This window comes from Rhamphochromis longiceps, linkage group LG12 (assembly GCF_057381845.1).
Source record: "Rhamphochromis longiceps isolate RC_006_pf linkage group LG12, R_longiceps_female_GT1.1, whole genome shotgun sequence".
In the NCBI taxonomy this organism is placed as follows: domain Eukaryota; kingdom Metazoa; phylum Chordata; class Actinopteri; order Cichliformes; family Cichlidae; genus Rhamphochromis; species Rhamphochromis longiceps.
This window is the reverse complement of record NC_140568.1, coordinates 16168835-16188614: the sequence shown is the minus strand read 5'-3', so window position 1 is coordinate 16188614 and position 19780 is coordinate 16168835. Positions and strand designations below refer to the sequence as shown.

At 39.0% G+C, this 19780-nt stretch overlaps 1 protein-coding gene across 4 annotated transcripts in view; it reads left to right on the top strand.

Annotated features, from left to right (window-relative positions):
* Positions 1 to 19780, top strand: part of tncb (tenascin Cb) — a 59296-nt gene that overhangs the window by 20232 nt on the left and 19284 nt on the right. For all 4 annotated transcript variants that reach the window (XM_085424931.1, XM_085424934.1, XM_085424933.1 and 1 more), the window contains exons 4-10: positions 4872 to 5135; positions 5218 to 5333; positions 5822 to 5975; positions 8151 to 8420; positions 10355 to 10540; positions 14342 to 14431; positions 15433 to 15696. In XM_085424931.1, the coding sequence (XP_085281057.1) occupies positions 4872 to 5135; positions 5218 to 5333; positions 5822 to 5975; positions 8151 to 8420; positions 10355 to 10540; positions 14342 to 14431; positions 15433 to 15696 (1344 nt within the window). The remainder of the gene's footprint in view (positions 1 to 4871; positions 5136 to 5217; positions 5334 to 5821; positions 5976 to 8150; positions 8421 to 10354; positions 10541 to 14341; positions 14432 to 15432; positions 15697 to 19780) is intronic.

Below are 19780 nucleotides of genomic sequence, written 5' to 3'. Positions count from 1 at the left end.
TTATTGTTTCGGTGAAATGAATTTCTACAATACTGTTACTGTTAATTCTACTCTCTGCAGTGTTTAAATGCTCACATATACACACAGTTACTGTCCCTCCACACATACGACTCGGTTCTGCTTCTATGCCCCAGCTTTGTTTACTTTTTCCCACCGAGGCTTCTAGACTTCTGATTGGCCAACATTTCTGCATGGTTAGGAATCTAGCGCCACCTGCTGCTTTGGCATGTTCATAGCAACGTTTTCCTTCATTTCTGCCTTTATGTGTGGACGGGATTATTTTTTAAAACGAAAACGGAAAATCTCCGTTTTCAAAAATACCCGTGTACGTGTGGACGTAGCCTCAGTCTCTGACTGGAAGCGCTAATTCGTCATTCGGCTTTTGTCAGACTGAAGTAACTGTTAAAACTGTTTGAAAAGCTAAGCTATACAACAAGGAGAGATTGAGAATTTCCTTTTAGTTCTCAGTTTATTTGATACTGACAAAAGTTAGTCAATTTTGTCTGTTCTTCTGTAAAACAAACTAAGATTTATTTTTAGAATTAATATTTTGTTTCTAAGTGGAATTGACAATTTAGTAGTCTGTTTCGTTTGTTCTATTTTGAAACTTAAACGCTTTAGCGGCTGCCTTTTGTGTAGTTTGCAATATTTGCCTTTATTTATCTGAAAAAGTCTCATGTTCCTTAAGTACATCTACCCTGTTGAACTTCATCCATCCATTCGCGTCCGCTTAATGGATGAACTTATTATGGGAAATAAATATTTAAATAAAAACAAGCTGCTGATTATTTCACATTTTACTTGTGAACAACGGCACATTTAAATCTTACAAATATAGTTATTTGGCTTATATCGTGATAGATATCGTTATCGCCTGAAATGAAAAAAACATATCGTGATATGAAAAAATCTTATATCGCCCAGCTCTACCTATGAGCAAACACTTTGGCGACAGTGGGAAGGAAAAACTCCCTTTTAACAGGAAGAAACCTCCAGCAGAACCAGGCCAAGGGAGAGGTGGGGCCATCTGCCGTGACCGGTTGAGGAGAGAGAAGGAAGACTGGCTAAAACAGCAGCTTTAAGTTATGGTGGCTTAAATTGTTTTAATTAATGAGAGGAACCTTTACAACAAAAAAAGTTTAAGAGTTGTAAATTTGTTTCATTTCTTGTGTGGGCAAGACCTAAAATGTGCATTTTCTACATTTATAATTTTTTATTAGATTGGATTATGTAGTGCTGACTAGGCAAGAAGCTGACACTAGGTAAATATTTATCTTATCTGAATTTATTTTTAGCCAAATATGCCAAATAAGTGAAATGTTAAACTTTTAGCCATTTGACTTGTGACAGTATAAATTCACATGTATCTAAACAATTCTAGACATTTGATTGAATTGGTTTATTTGTAAAAGCAATCACCAGTACCAAAGTAATTTACTGTGACTGGGAGTAACATGCCAGATTCTTTGTTATAGATCCTGGTTCTGCCGGAGGTTTCTTCCTGTTAAAAGGGAGTTTTTCCTTCCCACTGTCGCCAAAGTGCTTGTTCATAGGGGGTCATATGATTGTTGGGTTTTTCTTCGTATGTATTATTGTGCGATCTACTGTGCCATATAAAGCACCTTGAGGCGACTGTTGTTGCGATTTGGCGCTATATAAATAAAATTGAATTGAGGTTTCTAAGGCAATTTTTGCCCTTAGGACTAGGGATGGGTATCGATAAGATTTTCACGATTCTGATTCCATTTTCGATTCTGTTTAACGATTCGATTCTTTATCGATTCTCTTATCGATTCTTTTTAAAGAAGGAGAACACTAAGGTCGATTAGCTTAGAACTTTGTTTTATATCTTCTCTTTGAACAAGATAGAAATTTAGGAGCAACATGGCCTTACAAACCCAACAGTGAGATCTTAAAAGATCCACAGCCTACGGCTCTTCAATGGGGTGTCACAGGGTCCCCAGGAAAAAAAAATTGTAAATGTAAAATAATAAAATAAATATTCTTCTGTAGCAATAACAAAGTATAACATAAATTATTCTGTAGCAATTACACAAGAATATCCAGTAATGTCCCTGCCAACATTAAACACATTCACTTACCGAAAATCGGGGGCATCTGCTGTGGCAAATGGGTGCAAGCCTTTTACCACAAACTTAGTCACTGCTCGGTGACATTCGTCTATCCTGGCCTGAAAGGAGACGCTACCGGTAGACTGCAGCGAGAACTGCCAGCATCTGAGCCAGCCAGACTCTGTCTGTCTCTCTCATCATGGTCACCTAAATGCAGCGCACAGTAATGGCAGGTTTTGTAATAAGGTAGATCATGCTAACATAATATGCACTGTTAGTTGATTATTTACCTGCCGCATTAACGGGAGAGGACGTGCAAACGTTACCGCTGCTGCTGGGTTGAGATTCACGAGTCCGGAGCGGAATTAAAAACACGACATTCATTTAAGGTCATCGCGTGTTTTGTGAGCAAATGCATTTGCATATTCGTAGTATTTCCCCCCTTAAATGAATTATCTACTTTGCAAATATTGCAAGTTGTCATCCGTTCTCGTAAAGTATAACCAAACTTTTGAGTGTTTAAGCCTGCCAGGTTTACCTGCCAGGTAAATGACGCTCCGCAACGTGGTGACGTCATTCGGGGCGACTGGAATCGATAAGGGAATCGTTTGCAAAAATGGCAAACAATTCCAAGGAATTGAAACAGTGGGAACCGGTTCTCAACAAGAACCGGGTTTCGATACCCATCCCTACTTAGGACAAAGCCTTGTTATGTTTTAATCACTGTTTTACATTGGCAAGTATGTCATTTTCGATTTGTGGATGATGATTTCTCATTACAATCAACTTACCTAACTTTTCCCAAGCTAATATAAAGTCACATGGAAAAATGTTTAAATGCGGTTTTGGAAGCTGCTGGTTAAAAATCAGCTCTTTAGTGGTGAAGCTTGAATTTGCACAGAGACAGTATTTAAAGTTCTAAAGAGCTCTGGTTACACCACAACTTACATTATCGCAAAATAGGCAGCAAGCTTGTATATTTGAATTCAATAATGCTATAAATTAAAATAATGAAATACCATAATAACCCTAACCATTGGATGGAAAAAAGTTTTTCTGACAAGGACCAAAAGCTATTTCTTTTTTCTCCAAAGCAGTCCTTTTTGCCTGTCTCCAAAACATAGAGGGCTAGTATTTGAATTTTTTCAGATTTGGGAAACAAAAAAGGAAAAATGTACAAGAACTGTAAGAGTGAAATACACAATACCCTGTGTGAAAAGTAAAAAAGAAAGAGGAGAAAGAGAGGTATGAGGAAAACGTATCAACTGTATGCTGGTGTTACCTTTTACTTATGTTCATCTGTTTAGGCCAGGCAGTAAATACTTTAATAAAAACTTCCTAAGTTTCATGTTTAGAATAAAACTTTTTAAAAAGTAACAAAAAACAAGCTTTTATTAAGGTGAGGCTGAAAGTCCAAAATCAGGGGAAAACAAAATGCATAAAGCCAAAATGGAACAAATCAGGGATAACACAGGCAGATAAACAGTACAACACAACAAAGGACTAAGGCATACAAATGACTTAAATACACACAGAGTTAAGGAAAGAAATGGAAAACACCAGAGTATACAGCAGAAAGTAATTAGGGACATCAAGACAAGGGAATCAAAACTAAATACAACAAACACGAGTGAAGAGAATATCAAAATAAAACAGGAAGTAACTAAACTATGGAACATCTAACACCATGACAAAGACTTAACAACAAGACACAGGGAAGACAGGAGAGGCGGGATGACTGAAACTTAGTAAATAACTTAGAAATAATAACAATTCTTGTGGATTACAAAATAGGCATAACTAAAACTGAAAAACCTCAGAATGGAATCATGGAAATAAAAACAAGAATACAAACTCTGCAAAATCCAAAGGTGAAGCATTCCAAGAATGTAAAGCTCACTCTCTGGGCATTATTTACTTATAATGGAACAGTATTGTATTTTGTATATATTCATTTTGTTTTCTTTGTTCTTTTTAAAACTACGTTAATAACTTGTAGTGCAGTAGAACATAATTAAGGGTAGCAGATAATGGATATTTACTTTGATTACATACACACTATGGAGAAGAAGGCAATAGATAACAGGTATTCATTAGCTAATACCTAGGCATGAATAACTTGAGCTTATTATATAATATTATACTACAGAATATTTTTAACTGACTAGCCAACTAATTCTCTGATCCCCAGCATCCCCGCTAGGTTTGGGTTTTGTTTCAAATGCTACATAGGTACATTTAAAAAAAACTAGAACATGGTGTATCAAATGAAGTGTCACATTATGGTGGTAATATATACATTACCCAAACCAAACTAAGCTCTAGGTGAAACGGTAGATGGACTGGTTCTTATATAGCGCCTTTTAGCTTACTGGAGTAGTCAAAGCACTCTATACAACATCCTTATTTGCCAATTCATACAACCTTTTTCTACACCTTGCTATCTAACACTTACCCATATTTATCCTCTGATGAACATACTGGAGAGAAACTTGGGATTGAGTATCTTGCCCAGGGATACATAGGCATGCAGACTGGAGCAGCCAGGGATCCTACCACCTTCCAATTAGTAGATGACCTTTTCTACCTCTGAGCTACAGCCACTCCGCTGTGAGCCACCAGTATCCACGTGGATATAAAGAGGTTAAAGTTATTCGTTCCACAGAGCACTTTACACTGTGTTTGTCACACCCACAAATAGCATGGCAGACAGTGAGGAGTAACATAACAAAAAGACTTTGGAGGTCAGCATGTTTTCAGCGTTGATGCAGATCAGTGATTTTCAATGTTTCTCTGCAGTGTCGCCACCTAAGGACCTGACAGTGGTGGAGGTCACCCCAGAGACAGTAGACGTATCCTGGGAAAATGAGATGCGTGTGACAGAATACCTAATCACCTATGTGCCCACGGCCTCTGGAGGCTTAGAGTTGGACATGAGGGTACCTGGGGACCACAAGAAGGCCACTATTAGGGAGCTTGAGCCTGGAGTGGAATACCTGATCAGTGTCTATGCTGTGCTCAGCAATAAGAGGAGTGTTCCCGTCACTGCTAGGGTGGCAACATGTAAGTGTAAGATTCTAAATGCATATTTTAGTATAAATGTAGATGAAAAATTGTAAGAGTGTTATCATATTTCCCCTCACAGATCTTCCTGAGCCTGAGGGTCTCAAGTTCAAGTCAGTGCGGGATACTTCTGTGGAGGTGCAGTGGGATCCATTGGACATTGCTTTCGATGGCTGGAACCTCATCTTCAGAAACACGGTTAGTTCTGCTACCTGACCTCATGTGTTCCACGTAGTAGTTAAGCAATTATTTATACTTTCCACCAGGGGAAACCAATCATTAAGTGCATTAATGTGCATATTTGAGGATGGAGTTTAGAATCTTCCTCAAAAATGCTATAGCCACGCCAGAAGACAAAAACACAGCAGTTAAAACTGTGAGCAAGTCCTGACAGCTCCAGTGACCATAAAGCACAGAGTGAATGTCTCTGTTTAACACTTTATTTTCCTTTTAGAGGAAAATAAAACCTTTCCAAACAGGGCTACTTGGACTTGTTCAATACTATTAAACCAAATTCCCTGTCAACTCTTAAATTCAGTTGCCACCCAGAATGCTTTTATGTATGATCGGACTGGTTTATTTTCCCCTCTTTCGCTTTACGCATGATGCCAGGACAAGTCTTTGTAGTGGGTGCTGATTGGTGGGGGTTTTTGTTGTTTTTTTTTTTTTTTTGTTGGTGCTGGCAGAAAGAGGAAGACGGTGAGATTCTGAACTCCCTGGGCCGACCGGAGACCACCTTTGAGCAATCGGGCCTGGGTCCAGGCCAGGAGTACGAGGTCAAACTGGAGGTGGTGAAGAACAACAAACGTGGACCGCCAGCCTCCAAGAATGTCGTCACAAGTGAGTCTCCACATTTATACTGGCTGATTTGTTTTTTTATTTTATAACAGCATCCTCTATGTATTTAAAAAAAGAAAAGCATTAACCATTAACCATACTGAACAGACCCTAACCTCTATATTTATGGTCTTGCTTTTTAAACATGTGCACATATAGCATACATTACTTTTGTCATTCATATCATATCAGGATTTTCTGAAGCCAATTGGCATAAAAAAGATTTATCTCAGCTGAAAGATGTTTATGTATTTTAATTTCTAAATACTTTTTGTATTTTAAGCCTGGGCAATTTTTTTAACATTTAGTCCTAAAAAAACACAGACAGTGTCATATACAGAAATAGGAATCACAATTGTCATTTATAGTTGTCATAGTTAAATGCAAGTTGTTACTTTTCAATATACGTTCATTTGTTCCTGGGTTATCTGTCGTGTAGTCAGAATATACTGGAAATACCCTGACATGTCAGCATCAAGTGGTTTGCTCATTCGATAGCATTACACTGCTGTGGTTTAGTATGGGCAGTAAAATGTGATATGGATTTTCAGATGTCTGCTTTATTGACTTTATCTAGCTAAAAGCCCAAAAGGCTTCTACCACTCTGAAGGGTTCAGGCCTGAGGATCATGTAAAATGAGGAAACAGGGTTTTAACTGTAACTTCATCAGCAGCAACCAACAGTGAGTTTTAAGGTGTCCTGACTGGGGAATATGGGGAACATTTTTATGTGCATAAGAAGGGAAAAAACACCTAAAACTGGCACTTCTCGTTATTTAACTTCAGCTGCTGCAAATGAATTTTACTTCAGACCTGGATGTATCTGGTTTCACTGGGTAAATAGAGAATGCAGATTTCACTGTTATCACTGTTATCTAACAGTACCGAGTTTAAAAAAAACAAAAAAACAAAAAACAAAAGGCAACAGAAACATCAAATGTTAAATATTGTGTATCAATACTTTCTGTATAACAGTGTACAAATGTATGAAAATCAGGTCAGATCTTCCAACTTCCAAAAACAGTATTGTTCTTTGAGGTACGTACGTGGAGCCTCCTATGGGTTAGCCTATGTGCTTCATTTTGTGCTACCATTAAGATATAAGCCCAGATAGGCATTTTATACCCTTAGAAGAGAGTAAAATACTGTAGCTGTTTCTCTGTGTTTACATTTTCTGTATAAACACCTTGTTGAAGGGGGGGCAGGTATAGCCCCTCACCCTATCAGAGCTGAGATGGGCTCCTGGGACCTTGAACAGGATAACTGGTGAAGTAAATAAATGAATGAATGAATACATTTCTGCATATGACATTTTTTTCAACTGATATATTTAAAAAGCTTTTTGACACACACACACACATACACACACATACAATATAAAATGTAATGCATGTTTTATATGTCTTACATTTTCTTAAGCATACATGTGTTAAACACCACATGGATTATGAGGTCTGGTGTTCTTCTTGTCATTCAGGCTCTCTTAATGTCTCCCATTATGCCAGCTTGCAGGCCATACTCTGGGATTTGCATGCTGAAGGGCTAATTGTATGAAGTGTATCGCTCAGCTCTCCCCTCTCTGTTTCCCCTTCCTACCTAACCCACCATGTGTAGGAGGCACCAGTCAGTCAAGCAGTCAGACTCAGAGGGCAGCTGCCTCCCAGAAGAATAGTACCATGACACTCAAACGACACTTTCACAGTCTCCTTAGAAGACAAATCAGTATTAAGCTCAAATGCAGATTTTTCATTTTATCAGCCCCACACAGCGGCTTGACTTTCCTAAACTTGCTTACGTGTGACAAATCAATTTGAGCAGCAGTGAAAAGGCACCCTTCATGGAGCTGGGAATTGATAGTTTGAATAAACTATTAATGCAAACAGGCTGACACATTTTCAGCACCTGCATTACTGAAATGATGATATCCCTCTTTTCAAGGTCTGTGGTCAGCAACTTATGAATAGGCAAGATATGACCGGCATGAAAAATTTCTTTTTCTGCTCATATACAAATTCTTGCTGAACACAAATGCTGTTTTTACATTTTAACTCAGGAAAATGTCAGGTGATTCAAGTTAGGACATCGTCCAAGTTGTTATACCTCATATGTGGCACCTAATACCTCATATGTGGCACACAGCAACTGAGTTTTGCTAATGACATCGTTACCTCTTCTTCAGTGATCGATGGCCCAAGCCAGGTGAATGTTCGTGATGTGACTGACACCACTGCGCTGGTGACCTGGTTCCAGCCCGTGGCTGAGGTGGATGGGGTCACCATCTCCTACGGACCTAGCTTGAACTCCGCCGATCGCACTTTGGTGGAGCTGACCTCTGCTGACACCCAGTACCATCTGGGAAACCTCACCCCTGACACAGAGTACGAGGTGTCTCTGACAGCGCGGCGGGGAGAAGGGACCAGCATTCCCATCTACGAGTCCTTCCTTACAGGTAACACCTGTCATTATTTGGTTTGATGCCCCTCCCCCTCCAGGTAGACTTCAGTATTGAATACTCTGTGTGCGCCTATAACACAAAAATAATTCTTGTTCGTGAATTAGTACAGCAGTTCTTCATTTTGTCAGAAAGAATGTTTACCAAAAATAACATGGAGGGAGCTTCGTATTGTTGTAGGCATACAGTTTTAAAGAATTACAACTGCCCATTGCATTAACAATTATTATTAACAGCTTTACCAGAAAAAAACTTCCTTTGTGTTTTCCACTCTCTGACATCACCTCCTGAAAGATTTGACAATTTTTCCAAGTGAAATCCCTTGTTTTTTATGATGCATTAATTTTTTTTAAATTTGCATGTGCTGCCCAGAACATTTCCTTACATCATAACCAAAGAGATCAGCAGGCTGCTGAAGCCACTCTTCCAGTTTTGGTGGTTACAGATCCTGATGCTCCTATTACCACTGGGATCACTTTGGACTTTACCTTCTACATCTGCTCCAGTTGCTTCCTCAGGCCCTGGTACTTCTTTATTTTTCCATTCTCCTTCTTCCTGATGTTGCTCCCTGCTTGGATTCCCACATTCATCACAACTGCAGTCTCCTGCCCCTTGTCAACTCACCACTATGTCTTTCTGGAATTTAAAGTCCCATGGGACCTTATCCCAGTTGCCTGAGAACAACAGGACTTGGGAAATTTTAACCGATATGTAACACAGATGTTTCTGAACACTATCCCAGCCACTTGGTTGTGCCTCTCAGTATATGTATACACTGTCCCAGCTTGTATCTTATGTCTTGCTACTATGTGCTGGAAAGTCTCTGGGGCACTTTTGTACAGCCTGCAACTTGGACTGTGTTGGCTGTGGTAGACTCCTGCCTGCATCTGGTGCCTAGAGCTTGTGCTTGCGTCATCTATGCTCAGGAGGTGGCGGATGGCCGTTCTACTCCTGAATCCATATCTGTATCTGCTCTATGTGATATGATAGCTTAGCAGGCTTAGGCCTTTGCAAAACAGCAATGGTGACAGTGTATCACCATTGGATATTCCAAACTTAATAATGCCTCTGACTTAGTCTCCAATGTTGTCTTTCACAATTCCATTGAGTTCCCGATGAAAGTTACCACTGCACTATTAGAATTGTACAGTATACAACACTCTAATATCAATGTGATTCTTTCTTGTAGCCGATCCATCCATGGATGAATCATTTCATTGCAGAATTGAGGGAACAGTAAAACAGTAAAGGCTGATTTCAAAATGATCAGTATCTATCGTATGTTGGTCCCTGTCCAGACTTTCAAAGTTTAAAGATGACCCTACCTGCTAGATATGCAAGTTTTTTTTCTTTTTTTTTTGGAATGCATAAATGTTAAAAAGGAACATAAAATTGTTATTCTGACACATTAGGGTTATCGCTGATGATGATTTAGACCTCAGTTAATGCATGAAATCTGCTATTATCCATTATATATTACTGCTATTTTATACTATGATGATAAAATAATTATATGTGTGGCTTCTACCAGTACTGATATTAACCTAAAATTGTACAAAAAAGATTAACGATATATGCAAGAGAACCAGGACCAAGAATGTGGAATGCACTGCTACTCCTAATAAGTCTTACAGTACATGTGGTGCACAACATATGCATGGAATAGAGAATTCTGCTCAACTAGCCTAATGGATCTATATAATGTGCCTACTATTGTAAAAAAAAAAAATACCATACAATAAAGCTATAATTCAACAAAAATGTCTTCAAGGCACTTTACCTTTAAATATTAGTGAGAAAGCCCCAACAATCACTTGAGGTTTTGGTGTAAAGGGAACTTCTTGTTTTTCCTTTATTCATAAATGAGAAATCCATTTACGTTTAGGTCAGGGTAAGGTTACATTTATCTAAAGTATATTTCTGCATTGTAGACCTGGACGCCCCCAGAGACCTGCAGACAGTAGAGCTGACAGACGAGAGCATCACTCTTGAGTGGAAGAACAGCCGTGCTCAGGTCGACAACTACCGCATCAAGTATGGACCTCTGTCTGGTGGAGAGCACGAAGAGCTGCTGTTTCCCCCAGGACCTAAGGACTCCACTCAGGCCAAGATCACTGGTTCTGTATCACAAACAAACATCTATCCAAATAACATACTGCTGTTCAAAAATAAATCTATATTAGCTGTATTATATTAGATGTCTATGTAGCTTATAAAGGCTTAACAAAGAACAGTTAATTGGAAAATGGTAGCATGACAGATTTTTGTGGAATTTCTGTAAATTTTTATCTGCTTATAATTAATGTGCAAAATGTTAGGAAATTATTAATAAACCATTTTATTGGTATGGATAAAGAATAATTATAGTGATTAGCTATATATAAGCCTACCTACCTTGTTCTTCCTGTTTCGTTATGCCCATAAACTGTTTATGCATGACCACTGGTTTGTCAACTTGGATTTTCAAGCCTTTAGCGTTGTTGCCCGTACCATGTTGGCATTGTGAACCAAAGGTAGCAATATATGGGTGGGAAGGTTGAGTGGTAAGTTAGCAGCTAGTGCTAGCAAGCTTGGTTAGCAAACTGCATCGGTAAGGGTAGTGCATTAAGGACAGGATGTGATTCAGGTGCAGCTCAATGACTCTACTTACATGAGGTGGAAGCCAGCAGAAAGCTGGTGTTCACCATATTATTCAACTAATTTATATGCACTTGTTTCATTTCAGCTTAGTGTGGGATTCTCTGCTGTGTTTTACATGTAACACCTCTTTATGCACACAGAGTGGAAAAGACATGTGAACATTACGCAACTGCAGTACAAGCCTCCCAACAAGTGTATATCTAAGCCCAACATATCAGGTCTGTTTTTTAACATTCACAACTAAAGAGAGGCCAGCAGGGAAATGTGCTGTCATATGCTCAGTTAAAGCATGATTCAAAGACAAGCTTCCTACACATCAGTTAAAAAAAACACAAGGAAATTTGGAAAGGTCCTGACAGCTGAGTAGATGACATTTGCAGAAAAGTAAAAGGTTTATAATATAACACAGTGATAGTGATTTATTAGTCATTATTGCAGATTTGATATAGTAGTTAATTACAGCTGAAAGGATAGATTATACAGCTGTCCTGAAAATGACTTATAAAGGATCATTTTGTTATCCATTAACAAAGTTTTGATACCCTTTGTTTGACTTAAAATTGGTTATTTTTCTCAGAAACTATCAACCTCAGTTGATAGTAAAGCTCTCAGTACCTTAGTGCTATCATATACTCAGTGGGCACTTTTTTCCATACACCTCAGCAGGAACATGCAGTTGCACATGTACATATGCCCACAACTAGCTGCTGTAGTTGAAACAGAGCATCTGAATGGGGAAGAAAGATGACTGAAGAGACTTTAAATGTGACATGATTGTTGGTGCTAGATGGGGTGATCTGAGTATTTCAGAAACAGCTGATCTGCTGGGATTTTCCCACAAAATGATCTTTAGGTGTGTGGGCCACTGAGTCATAGCCCCTCTGGGTGGAAATGCCTTGATGATGCCAGGGGTCAGAGAAAAATGACCCGCACAGCTTTGAGCTGACAAAAGTTACCCAAATAAACCACTCATCCTCTAAATATGAAAATACAAATCCATACCACATTGTATCACTGGGTCAAGTTAGTGGTGATGTGTGGTTTCTTAGCACAATTTGGATCTCTTAGTACCAATTAAGCCATAAAATACTTGCGTGTTGTTGCTGACCAATAGTGGCTATGCCTTACGTCACAGAGCAGGTTTTCTATCGGTTAGAAGATTATTGGATTGATACCTAACTACTCCAGTCAACATGCTGAATATCCATTTATTCTTCTGTTTGCATCCATCGGACTATGAGAGTGTGTGCAAAGATAAAAGATAAAGACAAAAGTACTGTGAAAGTGTGTGTGACAGAGGGACTAAGTCTTACAGTAGAAAGTGTTGTATGACTTTAGCTATTTATTCATTTATGACCATAGAGTTCCCATTTTCTCACGGTTGCTGCCAGCAAGATAACACAAATCCTCTCAAACTTGTTTCTTGAACATGACAATAAGTTCACTTCACTCAAACGGGCTCCATTGTCACCAAATGTCATTTCAATAGAGCTGGGATGTGGCGGAAAGGGAACTCCTTATCATAGATGTGCAGCCAACAACTAGGTGATGATGTCATGAAAGTATTTTTCCAAAATCTCTGAAGAATCTTTCCAGCGCTTTGTTAAATCGGTGCCATGAAGAATTGAGGTACTTCTGAAGGCCAGCTGTGTATAGCAAGGTGTACCTGTGAGTGTTTAATACTCACCAGGTCACAAGTGACCCATTTAGGGTTAGCAGTAGGGTTTGGGTTAAGTTCATGTCCACCCCTTTTTCTAAAAATTTCACCTATTTGAAAGAGCCAAAAAAAAAAAAGACAGTTAAATACAAAATCTGTAACTCTGTATCAAAATCACTGTAAGTTTCATTCTAGTTTCTTAAAAGTACATGTATAACTTGGAGTACAAAACCTAATCCTTATTCCTAAACCATGCTGAAAGAGGGAAAACGAGCCATTAACAAAGCCATGACTTACAGTGATTGTTCCTTAGTTATGGAGAAGGCATCATGGACTTTTCCACAACACATTAACCCAGATGATATCTTTAATATCTTATATAACTGCTATATCAAGAGAATAAGTAAATCTTTGTTAACCTGTACTAAAGGTTTTGTCTAATCAGGGATTTTGTAGTTACTTCTTGCCAGTTGTTTCACTCAGCTGTTTTCAGGGTTTGTTTTGCTGCTTTGTGATCATCTTGGCTCATTAGTATTATGCATCCAAATGGCACAGCTGAAAGGCCCCTGTGGAAAACTAAATGATACAGTGTGAAGTGTTTATTTTCCAAATTCATGGGACAAGCATTTGTGGGACTCTGTGTTAAATGGCTAGAGTTATTTTCAGCCTGCTCATTTTCCAAGACAGGTTCTCTTTGTTTTGTTTTGTGAAATGTTTGCTTGTCTACAAAAGACCCACTTTATTAGAAAATCACCCAGGAGGGGCTTGGCATTGAGACATTAATTGGAAAACATTGCCGCTTGTTTCGCTGGGAGACTTTGCTCAGACAAGAATAGCAGGCACGTTTTTCATCTCTCTGCATTGCTGACATTAAAAAGCTATGCTTTGAGGCAGATGAGTTTTGTTTTTATTGTTTGTTTGTTTGTTTGTTTCTACACTGTGCATTCAGCATGGTAGGATTAGAAACCATGAGAAAAAAGACCCTCAAAACAAGCTCGTAGTGTCTTTGTCTGGCCACATTCTTTGTCCTTGGGAGGCCCGGCTCATGAAAATAAAGCACTGTGTCCTTTCAGCTGACGCCCCCCTCTGCTCCACACACACCTCAGCACTTCTTTCACACACTTATTATCTGTAATTGCCTTCACGCTCGTGATTTTATTGATAATGAGTTTCCTGGGCATTAGGTGTAATTTCATGCTGTAAGGCTCTGTGTGCGATGACCTCTGTGGGAGTTAATAAAGGCGATCAGGCCCAGAGAGGGCTTAATTGTAGAGACTAAAGGGCCTCTGGAGCCTGCTATATCATAGCAAGTAGTGTTTCTGCTCCGCAACAAGGGCCCTATAGATCCATCAATGCAAATATAACACTGATGTTCTGCAGCGAGTGCAGGCTTACCATGAAATGCAATTAGGCTGCAATCTATTGTGCAATAAAGCCACAAGAGAGTGTTTTTTTGTGCATTTGCCATAGGCATTGGAGCCATTAGCTGAAACAGCTGGCCACTTGACTACAGAGGCTCCCCGTCGTTCATTTGTTGACACCTCAGTGGATGTGAACACGCAAAACATGACATAGCTTTTTATTTCCGTATCAGTGTTTTTAATGTTACCCTGTTCTGTAGGCCTGAGACCCGGCACGGAGTATGGGATGGGTGTGACGGCAGTGAAAGATGAGAGGGAGAGTCTGCCCACGACGGCCAATGCTGTGACCGGTGAGATGCTGACACTGACACACTGTTTTTAATAATCATGTTCTATATGTAACGGGTTTTTTTTTTCAGAGACAAGATATCCTTTTGTGATTCCTGCTACACTGATAGAATTTATATGCTAATTCTACAAATTGATATTTAAAAAGAAACATTCATTTTTTGGACAAGGCTCAAGTTTTGGTTCGAAGTTTACAGTAGTGAGAGAAGTCAGGGTGGCACCCACCACTCCTCAATATTCATATGAATGTTTTTGGCTTTATTCCCTCACGGCTGAATCGTCTGCTTTATTGTAAAATCTGCCATATCGTTATGAGACAGTCACCTTTTCTTATGCATGCTAATGTAGACAGGAGGTGCGTCCATTTTTAAAGTCTTTAGAATTGCTGAATTTTCAACAGATTTTTCAAATTGATTGACATTCATTTGCTATTTATTTGATCCTATAGACAGAATATTAGAACAGGTTTTAAAGCCAGATGGCCCACTGGGCCTAAGTTGGTCTATAGCTGTTACATTTACTAATATATCTTATTAGCACTAATCGAGAAGTTAAATCATTTGTCTTCCTAGAATTTTGTGGCCTCATGCTGGAATATCTATAAATTTCTTTTTTTCTGAATGCGACAGTTAGCAGTTAATGTTATAATGGATAGATAGTCTTACAACTTTTCTGATGGGTATCCTATAGTATAACAATAGTTTGGAGACTAAATAATCAGTGTTTCTTGACTATAATTGTGCACCAAGCTTTATTCCTTCAGAATCTATTACCTCTCGATAATTCTGCCCTCTTGTTTCACTGCTCTGATCAGTTCTTTCAAATCAGATCTAACCACGATAACATATTGCTTTGGCATGCCATCAAATGATGTTTTATTAACTAGTATAGTAGTGGACGTCAGTAAGCATCAGTAAGGCAGCAAAACAAATCTAAACAGGAAAATGCAACTGTTGAAAAAAGGCCTTCAGTGTAATACCTCCCCTCTTTCACACACCATCAGCCCTCGATGCTCCCAAAGACCTGACTGTAACAGAGATGACCGAGACTACTATGATGCTGGAGTGGAGGCGTCCCTTTGCCAAACTGGACTCCTACAGGCTGGTTTACATTTCCGCTGATGGTCACAGGGCTGAAGAAGTGATCCCGGGCAGCTCTGAAACTCACACCCTGAGGGGCCTGACACCCGGTATGCTGTATACCATCAACATCAGTGCAGAGAGGGGCCGCAGAAGCAGCGTACCTGCCACCATCTCAGCACCCACAGGTCAGCACGGCTGAACACATGTGAAAAGAGAAGTTTCTAGTGAAGCAGGAGTGGTTTGTTTGACATTATAGGTTTTCTGAATTGTCTGGCAGAAAAAAACGTAGAAAGAAAAGAGAAAAGAAAAAAGAAAAAAGCGTCGAGAGAGGAAGCCGAGCAATCTTGATAGCTTTTCTGCTGGCATTTTTGCCAATGAGATAACATTTAACATTTTCAGATACCCAGATAAGAAATGATATGTAACCTATATTAGCATATCCACCATCCACTCCACATTTATTATACTCTGTCTCCAAATTGTTAGCACTTGTGAACCCTGCGGTTAGTTTTGGCCAAAGCACTTCCACAACATTGCTTATAATGTAATACCGCACAAAAATAGCTTAAAATCTGAGCAGGTAAAAACAAAATGAACCTGCATACCACTAGAACTAAGTCAGCTCTTAGCTTAAGCTGAGACTTGGTCTGCATAATTCTATTGCCTGGTTTCAGCTGGCGATGCGTGACAGACTCACTGAAGTTCTTATTGACCAGAGGTTTATTTACATTTCATTATTCGTTACAGCAGCCACACTGACGCAATGAATTGAACCCATTGTTTGCTTCTCAGTTCAGTGTTTTAAACTCCTCATTCCCCCATTGATAGACTGTGGGTTTATTTTTTCTATTTTCCAAGTTTTCCTTGGATGAAAAGGCAAATAAGGTGATGGTGGCAAATTTTTCATGCTGTGGTCTGAGAGCCTCCAAGGCAAATATTTCACTGTTAAACCTTCTGGTTATGTAACAAGTGCTCATTAAATGCATAGTAACAGGCAAAAATTGATAACCTTTGAGGGAAAAGGTGAGCCATTGGAATAAATATTTTTTGATATGTTATTGGCTGCTGCACCGTGCTCTTTATGTTCACTTGTTTGTGTGGTCATGAATAGTACATATGAGTGAACCCCGGAGTATGTGCGTTGTGTATTGGTAGGTTCATGAGGCTTGGGGTGGGGTTGGGGGGTGGTTGTATGGATATGTGTGCGCCATGCACAATGTTCATTCATGTGATAATTGTTGGCGTGAGCCCCGCTCCCCTCTGGGTTTGTGCGATTTGACCACGATGAACTGTGGGTCTGTCAGATAAAAGGCCACATGCTGAGACTTCTGTTAAAACATTGTCTCTGAAATCAGCAGCCCTCTAATCCACAGCCTGGTTGATACTTTAGCCTTTATCGTATCCAAACACGTAGTGCAAACACAGATCATGCTCTTGTTGCAGGAGGGGCTCAAGGAAAGAGGAGGGGTGGAGTGAGGAGTCTGGGAACCTTACAGTCATCAAAAAGTATCAAGAATTTGATGTCAAGTCTTTCAGATAAGTGTGCAGGGAAATAGTGGCAAACCAAAATGCACCTTTCAAAATCCAAATAATTTTAGAAGCAGGATATAAAATTTAGATACTATGCAATAAAAAAAACAAAAATAGGGAAATCAGGTGCCACAGGCAAGGATTATCATAATTTAAACTAATCAGCTGACTGAGTTTGGATCACAATATCTGACTTCCGTGAATATGCGCATATTTGCACAAAGGAAAACTAAACCCACAGAGTTACCCTATAATCAGCTGTCCTGAAAGCCTTTTACAAAGTGTTGACATATTTGGATTTTGGCAGTTGCTGCAAATTCTGCCAAGAAGTCAGTTTATATGTGACTGTTTCCATCAAATTTGATTCATGGTGCATTAACAACCTAACATAATAGAACAGAAAGAGAAAGCAAAACATTGTGAATAAAGCAAGATCAATGTCCTGCATGCATTGACATGATCTGTAAGGTCTGGACACTGCCTGGTGGAGAAGTTCAACTATCATTCTTTAAATTAACACACTGAGGATGAATGAGTATCAAATGGAAGATATCCATATAAGAAGGTGATATCTTAGGGGACCATTTGATAATGTCATTGCACACATCTTCAACCGCATGAGCAGATTTTAAGGGTTCTCTCAAATTCAAGAGAAAAAAAAGACATTCCCATCACCTCTATAGTAGACTTTAACTAGACCTTTAAGATTTAATACATATAGAGTAGAAGTGCTATAACAGCATCTCTGTAGGACTTGCTGTGGCCATTGCTACATTCTTATGTAGGGAAGAAACATAAAATGCAAAACAAGACAAACAAGCTTAAAAGAGATTTTTGTAAAGGCTTGTTTTATATGTTGAAAATTGAAATTTCATTCATCTCAATTTAAAGCAGCACAAACACTAAAATCTTAGAGTCACGCTTTGCTAAACCAAATATTGAAATCGCGGCTAGATCTCACTGAGTTAATGGGAAAGTTTTTTTCCCCTTCTGTTTGTTTTAAGTTAAATAGTATTTTTTTGCCCTGTTAAAGACAAAGCGTACGTTTAAGTTTAGAAGCTAGCTAAAAAGAAATTTATTTTTAGCTAACTATAGTAAATATATAGTTAGTTAGGCTAACTAATAAGATTAGAGATCAACTTTAGAGCCTGGGCGAAGAGAAATATCGGTGAGCCTGGGCTGAATCACTGAACAGGACCTTTATATGCTACTTGCCTGCCATTTAAAGGTTTGGGCCCTATGAAGAGTTAAACGTGTGTTTGGTGAGTATCTGGTGTTAGCTTTTGTGAAACCATGGTGTCTCCATCTAAATACAGACTTTTGGTCCTTTTATCAACACCAAGGAATCCATGTGCCAGACACAGCTAAACTAATCGACTAACTGCTATGACATTTTAACACATTAACTAACATTAAGACAGCCATGAAATTTATAAAAGATGGATGCAGCCACAGTGATGTTACCTGTTGGTTTGTAAGGTCCTGTTTTTGAAGATTTGGCCTGACAGTTTTGGCCTTTGACATCATAGCTTTTTTTTTAAACCTGACATCACAAGCAAGGGACAGATCTGACTGGGACTTTCCATGGACAGTGCATGCAGCACACCTAGAAAATCACATGGCAGGTGAGGCCTAAAGAAAACCCTGCCTTCAAGTTTCTTCTGGTTTGTACCATAATTGACAAAATAGGCATCATGTTGTATTTAATAATTGTTAGGTAGGGGGCTGGATTTGAGTACCTTGCATTTTATTATTAGACCTTGAAGGTATGTCCATCTTTTATATAAAGTCCATGGTGAGGGCCAGTTAAGCTTTTTTCTTTCTTTTTAACCTCAGATGAATTGTGACTAAGTGAAAAGCTAATGTTCACTTCTTGGTTTTCCTACATTAACTCCTCTGCTTTCACATTCAAAAGCAATACACAAGCATTTCTGTAATGGTTTATATAGCACCGCAATGCAACCGAAGCTTATGTGGTCATAGGGATATTTCCAAGGGTTTTACTGATTTACAGTGTATGGTTTTGTTTTTCTATATATTTATCATCTATTATTTAACAGAGTCGACAAATTCCAAAATCATATCTACTTACAATTATAGATGTGCGGCCCTATGCTTCACCAGGAGTCTACAGGAAAATTGATTGACAATTATAGATGTATGTTAGAAATCACTTAAATCACTCTCTGCTTTTCATTGCTCAATCCAGTATCACAACAAAATATGTACATATTTATATGTCCATTTCATGCTTTAGAGAGGCAAAGCGTGAAATGGACATGGTGGACCAGCATGTCGATTACATGCTTTGATGTAATTCATATGATTGCTATATAAGGAAAATTAAAGAAAAGATTAGGGTATTTCCAAAAAACAAAAGACTCAATCTCTCTTTATACTGTAGGCACAGAAAATGGTCATGCATTTTCCTTGTCAGTCTGAGCTTTCGGTAATCAATGATCAGCTGATTCCAACCAACCCCCCACCTTACATTCCTATTGTCTACCATCCCATTTACTCTCTGTTGTGCCGCACAGTGAAAGAGGATAATGGGAGCCTTGATGTTTACCTGAGCCATCTATCTCCATCTCTTTCTAATCTACTCTGTGAATGCTTGCACACACAATGGACTACAATTACAGGCTGTTCATGGCTCTGCATGGCCTCCCCGTAGGTTTGAAGTGGACAGCGTACTTCTGCCGCACTGGCCGGGCTCCGCTGCACCTTCAAATGTTAATG